The sequence below is a fragment of the Vicia villosa genome, unplaced genomic scaffold (genome assembly GCF_029867415.1).
Source record: "Vicia villosa cultivar HV-30 ecotype Madison, WI unplaced genomic scaffold, Vvil1.0 ctg.001311F_1_1, whole genome shotgun sequence".
Taxonomy (NCBI): Eukaryota; Viridiplantae; Streptophyta; class Magnoliopsida; order Fabales; family Fabaceae; genus Vicia; species Vicia villosa.
The window spans coordinates 313834-332115 of NW_026705570.1; the positions used below are offsets into that span (position 1 = coordinate 313834).

An 18282-nucleotide genomic window follows, 5' to 3' on the forward strand; every position below is an offset into this window, starting at 1 on the left:
TAGAAGTATGAGAAAAATGGCCTTGAACTCATGCAATTACCACTGCACACGCCCTGCAGCATGCTGTCCCATGCGCATGGTCAGATTGTGACTCTGCAAGGGTGGTACTTTGAGCCTCTCTATCTCGATCAATACATATCCAAAATCAGTGATACTGGTCTCATTGGATAGAGGGCGTGACAAAGAGTAGTTTAGAACGGGGCTTGTTTAAGATAGAGACTTGTGGAGGAAGAAAGAGACCTTGACATTTGGCCCACCACGTGTTTGCTGAAATGCGTTGCGTGCCCAGAATTCTGTGTCATGGCTGCCTGCAGGATTTGGTCAGGGTTGGGGCACCACTTTGAAGACTTGTATCTCATTCAATATTTGTCCAATTGTGCCAATTCTTGTTTCAATGGATAGAGGGGATGGCAAAGAAAAGAATGATACCAAGTTTGCATTCATGGCATTTTTGTAGAGCTCTAAAAACGGCTTGAGATTTGGCACGCCATGTGTTTGGCAAAATGCCAGGTCATGACCTGACTTGTGACCTGGATTGTGACTTGGTTCAAATGAGTTTTCAGAAACTTCTCACCTTAATATCTCTTGATACAAGCTTTAAATGAAAAAACTTCCAACTACAGAGTTGTTCTCCTCCATGAGAGGAACAACTTTGATGTTGGAATTTTTTCCAAACAATGCCATTTGACACGTGTAAATCAGTGCTGAAGTGGACTGCTCATCATGATTCAAAGGATCAAAAATTTTCCTAAGTGTTGAAAAGTTTCCATTTTTGTCTTTTTTTTTTTCATTTTTGGAAACTTTTTATCAAACTCCCGATTTTATCCATTCTTCAACTTTTCTTGACCGATTTTCCACCAAAAGTCAACATTTGAACAATTCTTCTGATTTTGACCCAAAAGTCAACTGTTCTGATTTTTCCGATTATTGATGGAATTCCCGATTAAATTTCTCCCGACCAAATCCAGTCAAACAAACACATCCACATAGTCAACATGAAGCCTTCTTACTCATATAAATTCATTCCTGATTAAATGTTGACCAAAAAGTCAATTGGTTGACTTTGGTCAAAGAAAACCCTGATTTAGGAGATCAGATGATCTGCAAGCTTGTACTCTTCAACCAATGCCTTGAATTGAAACTGAGAAAGACCATAGTCCAGGAGAACTTCAGATGAACATGTAGCCACATGATTACACCTCAGCTTTCTTATCTTCTGATCAAAACCTCTCTGCAAATAGGGCTTTTCCTTGCTATTTCCTGATTGATACCAATGACATGAATGCATGGATATGGGTCATGACCTAAATGATGTATGCTATGAATGCAAAGCCTAAGCCAGTTAGAAGTTAAAGGGTAGGACAAATTTGGGGTATGACATCCATCACTTATGACTAACCTCGGGGTTCCAAACCTAGGGAAAATGATATTCTTGAACAGTTTGATAACTACCTTGGTATCATTTGTGGGTGATGCAACAGCTTCGATCCATTTTGAGACATAGTCAACGGCTACTAGGATGTACTTGTTACCCATTAGGGAAGGAAAAGGCCCCATGAAATCAATACCCCAAACATCGAATAATTCTACCTCTTGAATGTTACTCAAGGGCATTTCGTCACGTCTTGAGATGTTCCCAGTGCATTGGCATCGGTCACATTTTGAAATGTAAGTGTGGACATCGCGCCAAATGGTAGGCCAATAAAAACCTGCTTGGAAGATCTTAGCGCATGTCTTAGACGTGCTTGCATGTCCGCCATAAGGTGCAGCATGGCAGTGTTCAATGACATTGCCTACTTCTTCTTCTAGCACACATCGTCTGAATATGTTGTCTATCCCTCTTTTAAATAGGAAGGGTTCGTCCCAAAAGAAATGTTTAACATCACTGAAAAAATTCTTCTTCTGTTGGTAACTTAGGTCAGGGGGTATGATATCAGCGGCTAGATAATTTACAATATCTGCGTACCATGGTGCGCTGTTCAAGGTTGAGATTTCCTCATAAGTTTCCTCTCCAGAGGTATGCAGGGTATCCTTCTCAATTGTGTTCATTCCAGCTACTAGTCTTTCATAGGTAGAGTGATAATCTATAGGTATTAGTTCAAGTTTAAGATGTTCTAACCTAGAGAGGCGGTCAACAACTAAGTTCTCTATTCCCTTTTTATCTTTGATATCGAGGTCAAATTCTTGGAGTAAAAGAACCCATCTGAGCAATCTAGGCTTAGCATCTTTCTTACTTAACAAATATCGGATCGCATCGTGATCAGTGTATACTATTATCTTGGCTCCTACCAAATAGGATCGGAATTTATCGATAGCAAACACTACAGCTAGCAATTCCTTTTCTGTGGTTTTATAATTAAGATGGGAAGCGTCTAGGGTTCTACTAGCATAGTAAATGACATGTAGTTTCTTATCTTTTCTTTGCCCTAGTAAGGCTCCTACAGAGAAATCACTAGCATCACACATGATTTCAAAGGGTTGCGTCCAATCGGGGGATTGTATGATAGGCGCTGAAATCAGTGCTTGCTTTAAAACTTCAAAGGCTTCAAGACATTTTTGGTCAAATTCAAACTCGACATCTTTCATCAATAGGTTTGTTAAAGGTTTTGTTATTCTGGAAAAATTCTTGATGAAGCGTCGGTAGAACCCAGCATGACCTAGAAAACTCCTCACTTCCCTAATGGTCTTAGGTGGGTTTAGGTTTTCTATAACTTCTATCTTGGCCTTGTCAACTTCTATGCCTCTCTCAAAGATGATGTGTCCTAACACTATCCCTTCATTCACCATGAAATGACACTTCTCCCAGTTCAACACAAGGTTCACTTCTACACATCTTTCCAAGATTTTCTCTAAATTTGAAAGGCAGTTTTTAAAATCAAATCCACACCGAAAAATCGTCCATAATTACCTCCATAATTCCATCGAGGTAGTCTGCGAAAATTGACATCATACAGCGTTGGAAAGTGGCAGGTGCATTACAGAGCCCAAAGGGCATTCGTCTGTAAGGGAATGTTCCATAAGGGCAAGTAAATGTGGTTTCCTCTTGGTCCTCTGGGTGAATAGGGATTTGGAAAAAGCCAGAATATCCATCAAGATAACAAAAATACGAGTGTCTAGCTAGACGCTCAAGCATCTGATCTATAAATGGAAGAGGGAAGTGGTCTTTCCTAGTCGCCTTGTTCAACTTTCTGTAATCTATACACATGCGCCATCCTCCTTCTATTCGTTTTGCTACAGGCTCACCTTTCTCATTTTCCACGACGGTGATACCTCCTTTCTTTGGTACCACATGGACGGGGCTTACCCACTAACTATCTGAAATCTGGTATATGATGCCAGCTTCTAATAACTTAAGGACTTCTTTCTTTACTACATCGCTCATGATACCGTCTTTTATTTTTTAGATCACATCTAGATCTTGAGTTAGTTTAACTACAGATGCCTGTTTGTAGTAAGGCTGGTATTCTGCATGAAAAGCAAACTTCTTCTTAAACATATGGTTAAGGTGTGCGGGATAAATGTTTGGCCATTGTGTTGCTTGATGTTTCAAATGTCGACAACGCGAATCAATTTTCCAAACGTTTTGTTCAGGTTTCAAGTCGCATATCATAATAGGTGCCCTTGACATGTTTGACAATGTAACTTTGTAATAGGTGGCCTTGACAAGTCGCATATCATTTGGTCTTAACAATGTAACTTTGTAATTACTAAACATACATATCACAATAAAAGTGACGATAACAAACAAAACATAAAAACCACTCCATAAAAACAGAATCTTATCTAAAACTGACAAGTTGTAAACTAATGAAACCTAAAAACTTGGATTACCTAACAAAAAAGGAGTTCATATGGTAGAGGAAATAACATGATTATACAGAAGCAGGCATAAAAAGTGGAAAAGAAAAAAATCGTCAAGTAACCAAAAAACGGAATCTTGGAGAAGCTCAAACAAAAAAGAAAAATGGAGTAATCAAAAACTTGGCACATGTCTAAGACAAGCATGTTTGAAACCACATAGAAACAACATCAATACAAAAAATGAAAGACTACAACTACAACATAAAGGATTTCTGGAAAAACAATAGATTACCTTAGTGCAAGGATGTTGAAGAGGAAGCTGGAAGGAAAGAGTTTGGTTTCTTATGGAGATAGAACAAAAAATAGGAAACTAAAGAGAAATGTATTGAAAATGAAAGAGGTGGATATGTTTTGAATAGGTTTTCAGATTTGAAAGGATGGAGGGAAATACCCACTGCTTAATACATTTATGAACAAACAACCCATAAGGAAATATAAAGGTGTCACTTGAAAAAATGGTAAAAACTAATTGGTGGAAATAAAATTTGATTTAGTAAATTATAATAAAGAGCATTTCTTAATATAAAAAATATTTTGATTAAGAATTATTTAGGGTGTTAAGTGACATGTAATATTCTTAATTAAGTAGTTGATGATTTAAAATCAAACAAACATTAGCTCCAATGAACCATATAATAATTTATAAATACATAGATAAATATATTATGTTAAAAGTCAAATTGGCTATGAAAATCAAAAGGAAAAATAACATGACCAACCGAGAGTACATTGCTGTAAAAAAATTGTAATGTTGTAAAAACTATGTAAACTCACCTAATTAATCAAAGAAATCAAGGCTGTTGAAATAAGATAAAAATGATGAACCATAACATCTTATCTTGAGGTACAAAACTTGTAATCTGGAAGGTTTGCTCCAATAAAACTGATGCTGATTTAAAGTTTCAGAGGAAAAGTTAGTGAACCTATCATTTTATATATGATAAAGAAGAAACAAATGATTATATTATATAAAAAACTCACATTGATAGTCCATATGCAGAGTTGATTTGAGGAAAATTGTCATAAAAATGGAGGGAAGAGTTTGTGAACTGTATCGAGCAGCTAGTGGGATACTGGTATGGAGGAAAACTTCTACACGGAAAAATTAGGTAGGGCCTGAGAGTTATTTTATGTATAGTTAAAGCCATGTGTCAAAGTCTAATTGGATACTTAGATTTTACACGGATTGTGCTTTTTACATGATGATCCAACGGTCGAAGTTGCATTATATATATATATATAATGGGTTGTGTTTCTTTGAATGGTCATGATTCTAATAAAACTAATATGCTCATTAAATGGGTGTACAAAAAATTTCAGAATGTCAGGAGGTTGGTAAAGTAGTTTTTGAGAGAGAAAAGGTGAATATTTTGAGTGGCATTTAAACCTTTGTTTCAGATTTCTTTTTAATAACTTTTATAGTGTTATATAATATTTTTGTTTAAAAAAATATAGAATATATTTTAAAAATATATATTTAAATTAAAAATTAGTTTAAATAATTATTTATAAAAATGTTATTTTAAATATTTTACTATTTAAATATTTTTATATTAAAATTTCAAAAACTTATTTAAATTTAAAGTTATTTTGATAGTTTTTATAAAATTATTTTTTAAGATAAATTTTTATTTTAATATTTAATAATATAAATTTATATTATTAAATTTTAAAATTAATGTTTAAATTTATAAATAAATAACTTAAAAACCTTTTACTATTTTTTATTTTTAAAAATATAAAAAAAATTTAAGTTAAAACAAATGAATCTATAATTTTGAAAAGTAATCAATTTTCTCATCATATTGAAGTTAAAACAAGTGGATTTTTTTTTCTTTGGTTATGAATAGATGACACGCGTACACGTGTCACGTTAGATGCCACTAGTGTAAAAGTTAACGTCGTTTCAAAAAATTGGACGTAAAGGACTAACGTAGATCTTTTTGAACAATTAAAAGACCACTTTGAAACTTTTTAAAGATAAGGGACCAGAATGGATTCCGAGATTAACTTAAGGGACCAAAAAGGGTATTTAGCCTAATAATAAAAGTACTCAATATATCTCAAATAGACATATGATTCCACAAAGTAATGATAAGGTTCATCTATAAAAGACCTAATCTAGTGAAACTTAGCTACTCATTGATAAATTAAAAAATATCATGAGTTAATGAGTATTCACCATTAAAAGCTATGTAAGAATTGATTTCCAATGACTCCAATGAGCTCAAAATTTGCCACTTGAGTATCCTTAGTCGTCACTTTATCTTCAGGTTTCACAACTCCCAAAAAGTAGCCAAAAGTGTCTTTAAATAGAAATTTGTGTGTCAGCCAAAACACGTCTCATCGCGCCATGATATTGTAGTACCGCACCGTGATACAAGCTTCCCTACGCCACAATGGGATGCATCGCATGCGCGAGAATTGCAAAAGCAAATGCATGTTTTCCTTCTCTTTTTCTTCACAATTTACACTAAGTCTTTATTGCTTCTTTATTTTTCATTTTGGCTCAATTCTTCAGAGTTTGACATGACTTTTGCTCATTATTCTTCCAAATTCATCCGAATTTTCTCATAAAAATCATGTAATGATGATTGTCATCACAACCTCAAGCTTAATTTGTTGCTTGTTCTCAAGTAACTTGTCCGTACACTGAATATTTCGTTAGAATTAAAATGCTTACCCTTACCAATGAATGTCACTTTTATTTTTTTCTGATCAACACTTATGCTTCATGCTTTAATCAAATCAACTCGAAAAAGTTATTCCGGATATACGAGTACTCAACCTGTCACTCATCTCACATATATGCACTCCATTTGACACGGTAATCACTCAATTAACATACAAGAGCATCTAACAATGAATTTAAAAAATTTCTAATAGAATCAATCAAGTCATATTTAAACACACACTTTTGAGGTCTTTTATAGGTTGTAATGTGGCTTATGTCAAGATAGGATAATTTAACCTTAACAAAAGAAAAAAATAGTTACGCTTACTCATTGTAGCTTTACAATCAAGCCCTAAATTCTCATTGTAGCATTTGTCAATGATTCCTTGAACAACGCTTCTGCCTTCGATCTTCCTCTCCTATTCTCTTTTATTTTGAGTTATGGAGATAACCTATTTTAACTAAGTAATAACCTCAATTCACTAACTATAATCCAACCTTCTTGAATCAATGAATTGAATATCTCAAATGTAGTTCTAACGTCCCTATTTATAGGCTTGGAAAAATTAGGATCGCTAAGCGCACCGCCAAGGCATACTTAATGTGTGTACTTTCTTCTTGGTTAAGTCATGCCAACTACCTTAGGAATTTCTTCTTGGTTAAGCCATGCCAGCTACCCTAGGCCTAGCCTTGCTGCCTATGCTCGATAAGCGAACCTCTTAACAATAATACTAAACTCGATTGTTTGTTTATAACGTGTTTTAAACCTATTATTTAAGCTGACTTTAAAACTTTCACATATTAAAATCATAAGTTGCTTAGATAACTGATAAGTGCTAAATTGTAGTTATTTTAGTATATAGTTTTACGGCACTTATCGACCCTTTTTCCTCAACTTGTGCGTGAATGTGTATGTTTTCATTATATCTATACATATTACATATTCTTCGAGTTTTCGATTCATTTATGTACCGTTTGACCATTTATCATTCATTTTATAGGTGCTAATCCCAAGCCCTACCACGCTACCACTTTCAATAAGAAAGGCAGAATTATATTTTTGAGCCCACTTAGCGCGCCTAGCCCACTAAGCGCGGTCCCTTTTTCAGGTGCATATATTTTGGGAATAAGTGAAAGCCCTCTAAGCGCGATGAGCTCGCTTAGCGCGACTACAAAAGTTTTGACTTTATATTTATTTTTCTAGCCATTTGTTAGGTTATGGTTTTTGGGGTTTTTTGTCCCAATTCCATCAACCAACATTCTTAGGTAGATTAGGCTTAGGAAATTAGCAATAGATGATGCATCTTGATGATTGGGAGTGGGATGTGCACTTTTGTTGGAGAAATCAACATTTGTGTTTGTTTCTCTTCTCTGTTATCTTTGTATTTTCCATTTGTTGAGGATTGTATGTAATTTATTTGTCTTGTATGTATATGTACGGATCATGGCATTGTATGAAATCTCTTTTACAAATCTTTATCGGTGTTTATCTTTGTTTTTTCTTTATTGTTGGGATTTGAGTTGGTATAGACATATACTTCTTTGATTTTGTCTTGGATGAATATCTGTTAGATTCTAAACTCTAGACATAGATTGAGGCTTAATATTCACCGTGAGTGTCGACTCTTAGTGCTCTGTATTGTTTAGTTGTGTGAGATATCCACAAGGAAACAATACGGTTGATATCTCAATTATGTGTTAGACATAACCTCTGTTGTGAGCGATAAATGATGATATTGATGAGTAATTTAGGTTGAGTACAATTGATCAGTAGGTTTAAGTATTAGACAGATAGATGAAATTCAATCGTGAGAGTTCTATTCTCTCCGAAAAATGTATTTGTTTTCCTATTTATACGTTTTACTTTTATTTCATTTAAACCCGAGCTCAAAAACGGAGAAACCGTTGAATGGCATTCTAACTAGACCATTCTTTGTGGACACGATAATTTCTAGAGTAATACTTTCAAATCTTTTTCTTGCCGCTTTACTGCGTCAACAATAACCGACATCAAAATATCTTAAAAGCCTCATAATATCTTAAATGGCGGTTGGGAATGTAGTTTATGTAGTAATAATTACTTAAAAAAACAATGACATGAACTATCTAAAATTGTTAATTATTTTTAATGTTATTCCACTTTATAATATCGGGTTGAAGGTAACATTTACTTATAATTTAAGTTTTATTGTTTTAAATATTTTCAGAATCTATGAGAATTGATTTATTCGTTGTTATTTTTTATTTTTGTTTTTAAATAATAATATTTTAATAATTGGATTATAAAAATTATTTCAGTTGATGATAGTAATATTAAATTTATTGATGATTGATATATTTTACAAATTTTTCATATGGACAGAATTAGTTTATCCTATTGGAGCTCCAGGAAATAAAGGGTAAAAATCATAAATTATAGGGCATGCAAGTTGCCCAACCTGCAATGTGGTACACCAAGGACCATTAATCCTTGATTAATTAATAATAGAAATAAACTAGCTTATGGTAAAGTTGAAAGACTTTATCCTTTGTTTCATTCAACAAACTTAAGAAATGGCTTAAAAAAATATTATGATAAATATTAATTTATGAAATTGTTTAAAAAATAATTATGATATTTTTGACAAATTTTATCTAGAAAAATAGTTGATAAAACTTTTACCAACCAAACAGTTGGTGTTAAAAGGTGTCATAAACCTCTACCAAATTATGTGCGAACAATACGATCTTTTAAGAGATTATATTTGAATTATTTGTTATTTTGAAACATACCCATATCTACATGATTTATTTTGGAAAGATTTACTTTGTTTCACAATCTGTATGATTTATTTTGAAAAAAATTATGATATTCAAAATTGAATATATTATAGTATTGTTTGTGAAAATCTAATGGGCAACTAGACAAAATTGTGTATATTATCATACAGGTTGTGAAACATAGTAAATATTTCCAAAATAAATCATGCAGATATGGGTATGTTACAAAATAACATATGATTCAAATATAATCTCTTAGAAGATCGCATTGTTCGCACATAATTTGGTAGAGGTTTATGACACCTTTTAACACCAACTGTTTGGTTGGTAAAAGTTTTATCAACTATTTTTCTAGATAAAATTTGTCAAAAATATCATAATTATTTTTTAAACAATTTTATAAATTAATACTTATCATAATATTTTTTTAAGCAATTTCTTAAGTTTGTTGAATGAAACAAAGGATAAAGTCTTTAGTTTATTTCTATTATTAATTAATCAAGGATTAATGGTCCATTGGTGTACCACATTGCAGGTTGGGTAACTTACATGCCCCATAATTTATGATTTTTAAGCTTTATTGCCTCGAGCTCTAATAGGATAAACTAACTCTGTCCATATATATATATATATATATATATATATGAGAATGTAAGAATGAAATAACAACTATTGGATTTATATTTAATGGTTGAGATCAAAAGATATTTTTAAAATTTGATTAATAATTTCTCTTTTCTCTTAATGACATATGATTTAGTGAAGATCACAATTCAATCTCAAACATTCCTTTTTAAATCTGATGGTTCTTATTCATTCTCACATTCTCATATAACTTATCCATTCTCACTAGATATGTCCATATTTGTATAATAAAATTCACCGATGGACTGAAAGCTATTATCATATAGACTACGCCTGTAAAATTTTACATAAATAAAAAATCATTTGATATGTTAAAGAGAATGATTAAAATTAACGGTTTTCATGAAGTTTAGTAAGACATTAGTTTTTATGCATCTCGTTGATATGTCATATAATTTTCGATTGATGTTGAATTTTATAGACATGATATATATGATAATAGCTTTCAATCAAACAGTGAATTTTAATATACAGACATAAAGTGAAGAGTTATCAAAGGTGTCATATTACAAAGTTTCACACATTGATGTCATTTGATCCTGTCCTTATATATATATATATATATATATATATATATATATATATATATATATATAGAGAGAGAGAGAGAGAGAGAGAGAGAGAGAGAGAGAGAACATATCATATGAGAATGAGTAAATTATATGAGAATGTAAGAATGTAATAACCATTAAATTTGTATTTAATGGTTGAGATTAAAAGATATTTTTAAAATTTGATTAATAATTTCTCTTTCCTCTTAATGACATATGATTTAGTGAAGATAATAATTTAATCTCGACCATTCCTTTTTAAATTCGATGGTTCTTATTCATTCTCACATTCTCATATAACTTATTCATTCTCACTAGATATGTCGTATATATATATAATGATGGAGCCAGCAATTTTAGGCTCTATGGGCAAAAAATTAATTGGGCTGAGGCATTGGTTATTCATTTGTTTTAGTTTTTACACCATGTTTTTATTAATTTACCCTTGATTTTGTCTAAAAATCGGCTATTAAATTAGGGAGAATACAAAGAAAGTAAGGGGTTGAGCCCGGGCGCGTGGCCATGTTCGTTGGGCTATAAAACCGTCCATATATATATATAATGAGAGGAAACATACAATTATGATAAGGACTTGTCAGAGATGTTTTGCTGATTAAGAAATATAGTGTGTCTTGGTTGTATCCAACTATATTCTATGTTATTTTCTACATTTGATTAAGAGACAGAGCTATGATTTTCTTTTGTGAAGTTTATCATGTTCTTATTGCTGAAGACTTACAAACACCTGAGACAATATTTGAGTGGAAGTGAGGAGATCTTAGATTTAGGAGGGTCTGTGTTGAAATCCACGAATAATATTAAGAAAATGGCTTTGAATTCAGGATATTTCTTATAAGATTGTCGTGTACTATTGACTACTTATTATTAGTGAACTTCTTTTGTAGTTTGTATTTGGCTATTACTATTGGGTAGGTGACAATTGCACCAAACTGGGATAACAAGTCCTTATGTGTTATATTTTTTTACTCTACATATTTTATTCATTGACTAATTCAAATAATCTTGTCTCACACATTATTTCAATATTATTTGTGACATCTTGTCTCTGATCAAACAAAATTTCAAATTTTTATTTTTCTAATATAATATTTTGTTAATTGAAGTATAAAATTAAACAAGTTGGTAATAGGAATATTAATTTATTTACAATTCATATGTTTTAAACATTTTCTCATAAGAATAGTTAGTTTACCTTTTAGGATATATACACAATTGGCAAAAGAATCCTTAATAGGGGGCATGTATGTTGAACCACCTACAATGTGGTACGATGGTGGACAATTAACCCTAGATTATTTAATGATAGAAACAAACTTATTGTGAAGATATATGACTTTATCTTTCGTGTCATTCAATTCACATACACTCTTCATTCTCTTTTATAAGTAAATTTGACTTTTTACATTCATTTAATAAATAATATATTTAGACTAGATACATCATTTATTCAATAAACTAACAAGTTAAATTTTACTTATATATATTAAGGAATGGAGGGAGTAACTTTTAAAAATTATTGCTCTACTCAATTATTCACGTTTACAAAAAAAAAGACTTAAAATAACTAAGTTTTATTTTCCAATGTCGAATTTATCACCTTTTGATTTTATTATGGGTTAATACATTACATTTATGGAGAGGGGATGATGTTGTTATTCGAGCTTAAACCTAGATTCCATATAAAACCTCACAGTTAATTTATTTAAACTATAAATAACAAATATAATAATGTTGTTATTCGAGCTTAAACCTAGATTCCATATAAAACCTGACAATTAAATTATTTAAAATTTAATAAGAGAAAAAATTTGATAAAAATTAATTATATTAATAAGAGTAAATAAGAAACAATATCTTTACGGTCATACCAAAACAAACTTATTAGTAATAATTAAAATAAGAGTAATACTATTCTTACACCCATATTATACACCAATACTTACACCAAACACTGTTCACCGTATTTATACGGTGAACAGTGTTCTTTAAAATAAAATAAGAATTTTTATTTTTGTTTTTAAAATTAAGGACGACATTGTTCATGTACGGACGTGCATTAACCAACTTCATTACTGCATTAACCAAGTTTTCACACTGAATTAACCAAGTTTGATGATTGTTAAAAATTATTTTTAATACCTGGATGTTGCATTAACCAACTTCATTACTGCATTAATCAAGTTTTTACACTGCATTAACCAAATTTGGTGACTACTGTAAAGTACTGTTCATGGGTGTAAGAATAGCATTACTCAAATTTGGTTAATGCAGTGTAAAAACTTGGTTAATGCAGTAATGAAGTTGGTTAATGCAACATCCAGGTATTAAAAATAATTTTTAGCAGTCACCAAACTTGGTTAATGCAGTGTAAAAACTTGGTTAATTCAGTAATGAAGTTGGTTAATGCAACATCCAGGTATTAAAAAAAATTTTTAGCAGTCATCAAACTTGGTTAATGCAGTATAAAAACTTGGTTAATGCAGTAATGAAGTTGGTTAATGCATGTTCGTACATGAACAGTGTCGTCCGTAATTTAAAAAAAATATTATTATTTTATTTTAAAAACACTGTTCACCGTATAAATACGGTGAACAGTGTTTGGTGTAAGTATTGGTGTACAATATGGTGTAAGAATAACATTACTCTTAAAATAAAAAGAAACTATTGGACTAAAGAAACAAACCGACCAACCAATTACCATTCAATAAATTTAACATAAACAAATAAATATATACCTTATTTTCTCATTCTCATCTATAAATAGAAGATATTTTTCTTCTATTGCTTCATTAACCCTCTTTGTTTTCACATATAGACATAAACTATTGATTTATATAAATCATAAGAAAGGATGACAACTACCATTGAACTCCTCGATTGTCAATATCATGTGCCACCAATGACTATAACTCCACGTACATCAACTCCAAATCACTCTCTCTCCCTCACCAATCTTGATGATGCAATGTACATGAGGATTTCTCCCTATTACCTGTGTTTCTTCAAGAAATCTTTGGAGATGGATTCCTTAAAGTCTTCCTTATCAAGAGTTTTAGTGGATTATTACCCTTTAGCTGGGAGGTTAAGGAAAAGCACCGAGGATGAGAACAAGTTGGTGATAGATTGCAATGGAGAAGGTGTTTTGTTTGTTGAAGCTTCAATGGATATTACGATTGAAGAATTACTCACTTCTTCTATGATACCTAATAGCTCATGGAACAAGCTCCATAATGTGAAAGTTCAAAATCTAATAGATATTCCTCCTCTTATAATCCAGGTTAAATCATATATATTATATACACACACATATGCACGCACGTGCGCACACACCTAACCATATTTTTGTTTGTGTCTTCTTTACCAATATTTTAAAAATTTAATTATTTTAGGTGACTAATCTTCGTTGTGGGGGAATGATCTTGTGCGCATCGATCAGTCATAGCTTGTGTGATGGTATTGGCGCTTCACAATTTTTGAATGCTTGGTCTGAGCTTACTAGAAAACCCTTTAGCAAGTTGAAAATTACACCCTTTCATAACCGAAAAATATTGAAAAATCAAGAATCCCCGCAAGTAAAATTCCCTCACCAAATATACACAAAAATCTAACACATTTCAATCTTGAATCATCTGTCACCATGCTATTCAACTTTGGGGAAAACGAGATTCTATGCTTAAAGAAACAATGTATCACAATACCATTCAAACACATCACAAGCTTCGAAGCTATAGCAGCACACATTTGGCGCTCAAGGGTTAAAGCATGTAAGTTGCCTTCATCTTGTATTGTGAAGCTTATTTTTCCTATTGATTTTCGAAAGAAGATGAAAATTCCAAAAGGGTACTATGGGAATGGAATTGTGCTGGCTTGTGCAAAGAGCACTGTTAAGGATTTAGTGGTTGCTAATAACCTAGACCATTGTGTGGAGCTTGTGCAACAAGCCAAAGCTAATGTGAATGAGGAGTATGTTAAGTCAGTTATTGCTATACATAAGGACAAAACAATAAAGCTTGATAGTTCTATAATTTTGAGAATAACTCAATGGAGCAAATTAGGATTGATATATATTGATTTTGGAGAAGGGAAACCTTTGTATGTGGGTTCTTTGAATATGAAATATTGGTGCATGTTTTTGCCGGTTATTGGTGATTCTAATGCAGTTAGAGTGATTTTATCAGTGCCTGAGAATATTATGGAAATGTTTCACCATTACGTGACTGATATAAAGAGTTGGAGAGAAGAAGCATAAGAAGCTAGATGGTGAAGTTAATTAACATTAATATCCAAGTATCTGAATAATAATAATAATGTCACTTCTAATATGTGACTAATATAAAGAGTTGGAGGGAAGAAGCATAAGAAGCTTGATGGTAAAGTTAATTAACATTAATAACCAAGTATCTGAATAATAATAAAAATAATAATAATGATAATAATAATGTCACTTCTAATATGCACTTATTTACATGGCAAGCTTTTTTATTATGATTTATTTTATGTATTAAAAAGTTGTTATCAATGCATAGTTTATTTTGTGTCGAGAGTTATATTAGGAATCAAGTGTACTCAATTTTTTTAATGTTATGTGGTAAGTTATGACTTTTTAATCACTCAATTATACAAATATTATTTCCAAAAAAAATATTAATGAAATTTTCACGTTTGAATATCATATCACTTATATATAATTACAAGGATAAAATTGTAAATTATTATTAAAATCCCTCCCCTGCCCTCGTGAACCAAACATATTTTTAAAAGAAATCCCTCCCCTCCCCTCGTTTGAACCAAAAAAATATATAATTACAAAAAATATCTCCCCTCCCCTCCCCCTCATTTGAACCAAACAGACCCTTAAGATTTTATGTTTCAGCTGCTATTGTAGAGTTAACTTCTTATAAGGCCTGACACGATAGCTTGGAAAAACATTTTAACCCAAAAGAAAGTAAAGAACTGGATGTAGCTAAAATCATAGATAAACATCATTCACATTCTTAGGGCACACGTGGCAACAATCTGCAAAAGAAGGATATTCGAATTTAATATGCAAAGAGAAAAAAAGCAAGGCACTAGAGGACAAAACTCTACGCCATAGTACATTCACTACAGCGCCATGCTATCTTGTTGCTGCAAAGTACGACGCCACCTGAATTCATGCACCACTAGCTTGCCACGCCACACCTTGTCCCCCCAAATGCTGATTGTACCTGATTTTGAAATAGTACGAAATGGAAGAACTAAAGGGGATATTGTTGTTTTCCTTGGGCCATAATGAAAAAATATCCACAAGCCTATGATTAAAGACAACACACAAACCCTAGTGGAAGTTACTATAAAAGGATCTCTTAGAGGAAACGAGGGGAGTTCAACATTTTTAAGATAGAAACACTTAGAGAAAACCAATGAAGGAAGTGAGTTGAACAAAGTAGAGATTCTCTTTCTCATCATTTCAAGTTCATGCTACCAGTATCTTTTGTGACAAAATTCGTCTCTTAGCTGTTGCAAGAAGACGAAGAAGTTACTCTTAGGTTGTTATTTTTTTTAACCGTGTGTTTGAGAATGTTTAGCTTAGGAATCAATATTGTTGTATGTACTAAGCTCACATGACCTAAAACCTTTTATGTTTACAAATGTGAATTAATTAATATAATGTAGTCTTTTGCGTTAAATGATGTGTTCTTAATGCTTTATTTTGTCATGTGTTAAACTTTTATAAATCTGCTTCTTTGATTGATCAACTTAGGAAAAGATACAAGCTTGTTGTTGTGAGAGATCCATCAACAAGTGGATTTCATGATGAAAGTGATGGAAAATAGTAGGATAGAAATAGTTTTTACATAGTCAACCTAGGTTATTTTCCACTCCCCGTGGGTTTGGCATCCTTACTATTTTATCACTTGCTACTTAAAACATACAAGCATACTTGCATGTGACATCACACACTTTCAACCAATAAGTTTTTGGCGCCGTTGTTGGAGAGTTGTCAAAGATAACATTTTGATTTTGTATTAAAACAAATTTTCTTGTTAAACGAGTATTTGAGCTTCCGACGCTTGTTGTACTATGGTGACACGACAGGTGCTTAGCTGTTGCATGCACATGTTATTAAATCTGGTATACATAAGAGATATTGAACATGAGATAACATTCATATTACTTAGGAGATTTCAAGCTATTGGAAACTTACCAAGAAACCCTCCTCACTTTCTTATTTTTGACATATAAGAGGAACTAGATCGAGAAGACAAAGTCATGGTAGACAATAAAATCATTGGCATTGCCAATAATCAAGCAAGAAATATTAGGGATTATGTAGTATTTGATTGCAATGCCATGAACACGAGTATTATTTGATCATAGATTATTGTGGCTCAGTTTGAGTTCAAATCAACGGTGTTTCAAATGTTCCAAGCCATTGGTCAATACTCAGGTGCTGCAAATGAAGATCCACACTTACATTTGAGAAAATTTTGGGAGGTTTCTAGTAACTTCAAGATTCCTAGCATTACAGATGATGCCTTCAGGTTGATGTTTTTTTTCATACTCTCCAAGGGATAAAGCCAATAGATGGCTGAAATCCCTAGAGCCAAATTCCATAGCCACATGGAATGCCCTAGTTGAATTTTTTTAGCTAAGTATTTTCCTTCTGTGAAGAATGCTAAGATGAGAAACAAGATAATTTCATTTAGTCAATGAGATGATAAATCCTTATTTGATGCTTGGGAAAGATTTAAAGAGTTGCTTAGACAATATCCCCACCATGGTATATCGATTTGTATCCAACTTGAAACATTCTATCATGTATTCTTCATTCATCAAGAAACATGCTTAATGCATCTAATGGTGGAGCCTTAGTGTTTAAGTCATATGAAGACGGATACAAGTTGATTGAAAGTATTACACCCAATGCCTATGAATGGCCAGTTATAAGAGCTACTATTGTCTCTGCTCAAAAGAAGCCAGACGGTGTTCCTAAATTTACTGAGACTACAACCCTTATTGCTCAAGTAGCTCAGATTCATCAAATGATGAAAAACATGATGACGAGTCCATAATGACTCATCAGAGGTGGCCTGTGTCTATTTTGGGGGTGCTCACTTATTTGAAGATTGTTCAACAAATCCTGTTTCTGTTAACTACGTGGGAAATAAAAAGTACAACAACCCTTACAGCAAGACTTACAATCTTGGTTGGCGTAATCATCCAAATTTCTCATGAAGCAACAACCAAAACCAACTTAAGCCTCAAGTACCCCCAAGCACCACAAGTTCCACCTAGTTTTTTAACACCAAATTATGTTGTGGCTAATTAAGGGAATTAGTAGCTGGAGAATATTTTGAAGTCCTTCATTCAGGAGACCAAGAACTAGTTTCAAGCTCAAGGTGTGAGCATAAAGAACTTGTAGAATCAAGTCAGGCGAATTGCTTTTGCACTTAGTCCAAGGAATACGGGAGCACTTCCATGCTCCACTGAAACTCCAACATCTACCTCTAGGGCCAAGAGTATTGAAACATGCAAAGTTATCAGGTTAAGTAATAGAAAAGAATGTGAAGGATCAACATCAACAAGAGAGGAATCTCTAAAGGAGAATTTAATTACCCCTGCCACTTTAGAGAAGGAAGTACCTTAATCCACTAAAATTACACTTGTGATGAAGCCTACTGAAGAACATGTAACACAAGAAGGCGCTCCGAAAGCTCATGGCATGACATCTAATCTAGAGAAACAACCAATTCATATGCTAGAGGTTAACATGATATTTTTTAGAAG

The 18282-nt window shown here is 32.4% G+C and overlaps 1 protein-coding gene and 1 non-coding gene across 2 annotated transcripts; one reads left to right on the plus strand and one right to left on the minus strand.

The window, feature by feature from the left end:
• Positions 1-13411: 13411 nt before the first annotated feature.
• LOC131634542 (alcohol acyltransferase 9-like) lies at positions 13412-14784 on the plus strand. The gene is made up of 3 exons (XM_058905211.1): positions 13412-13789; positions 13902-14026; positions 14074-14784. Exons 1-3 carry the CDS (start codon positions 13412-13414, stop codon positions 14759-14761), a joined length of 1191 nt encoding a protein of 396 aa, XP_058761194.1. The 3' UTR covers positions 14762-14784.
• A 2388-nt stretch (positions 14785-17172) lies between these two features.
• LOC131634548 (small nucleolar RNA R71) lies at positions 17173-17279 on the minus strand. Its single transcript, XR_009293559.1, has one exon. It is a non-coding gene; the product is annotated as a small nucleolar RNA R71 (small nucleolar RNA).
• Positions 17280-18282: the final 1003 nt, after the last annotated feature.

What these genes read in the sequence shown, in the direction of transcription:
- LOC131634542 (XM_058905211.1), top strand. Translation starts at nt 13,412, where the DNA reads ATGACTATAACTCCACGTACATCAACTCCAAATCACTCTCTCTCCCTC. An exon ending in TTCCTCCTCTTATAATCCAG is followed by an intron (nt 13,790 to 13,901) that starts GTTAAATCATAT and finishes TAATTATTTTAG; the next exon opens with GTGACTAATCTTCGTTGTGG. An exon ending in ACTAGAAAACCCTTTAGCAA is followed by an intron (nt 14,027 to 14,073) that starts GTTGAAAATTAC and finishes TGAAAAATCAAG; the next exon opens with AATCCCCGCAAGTAAAATTC.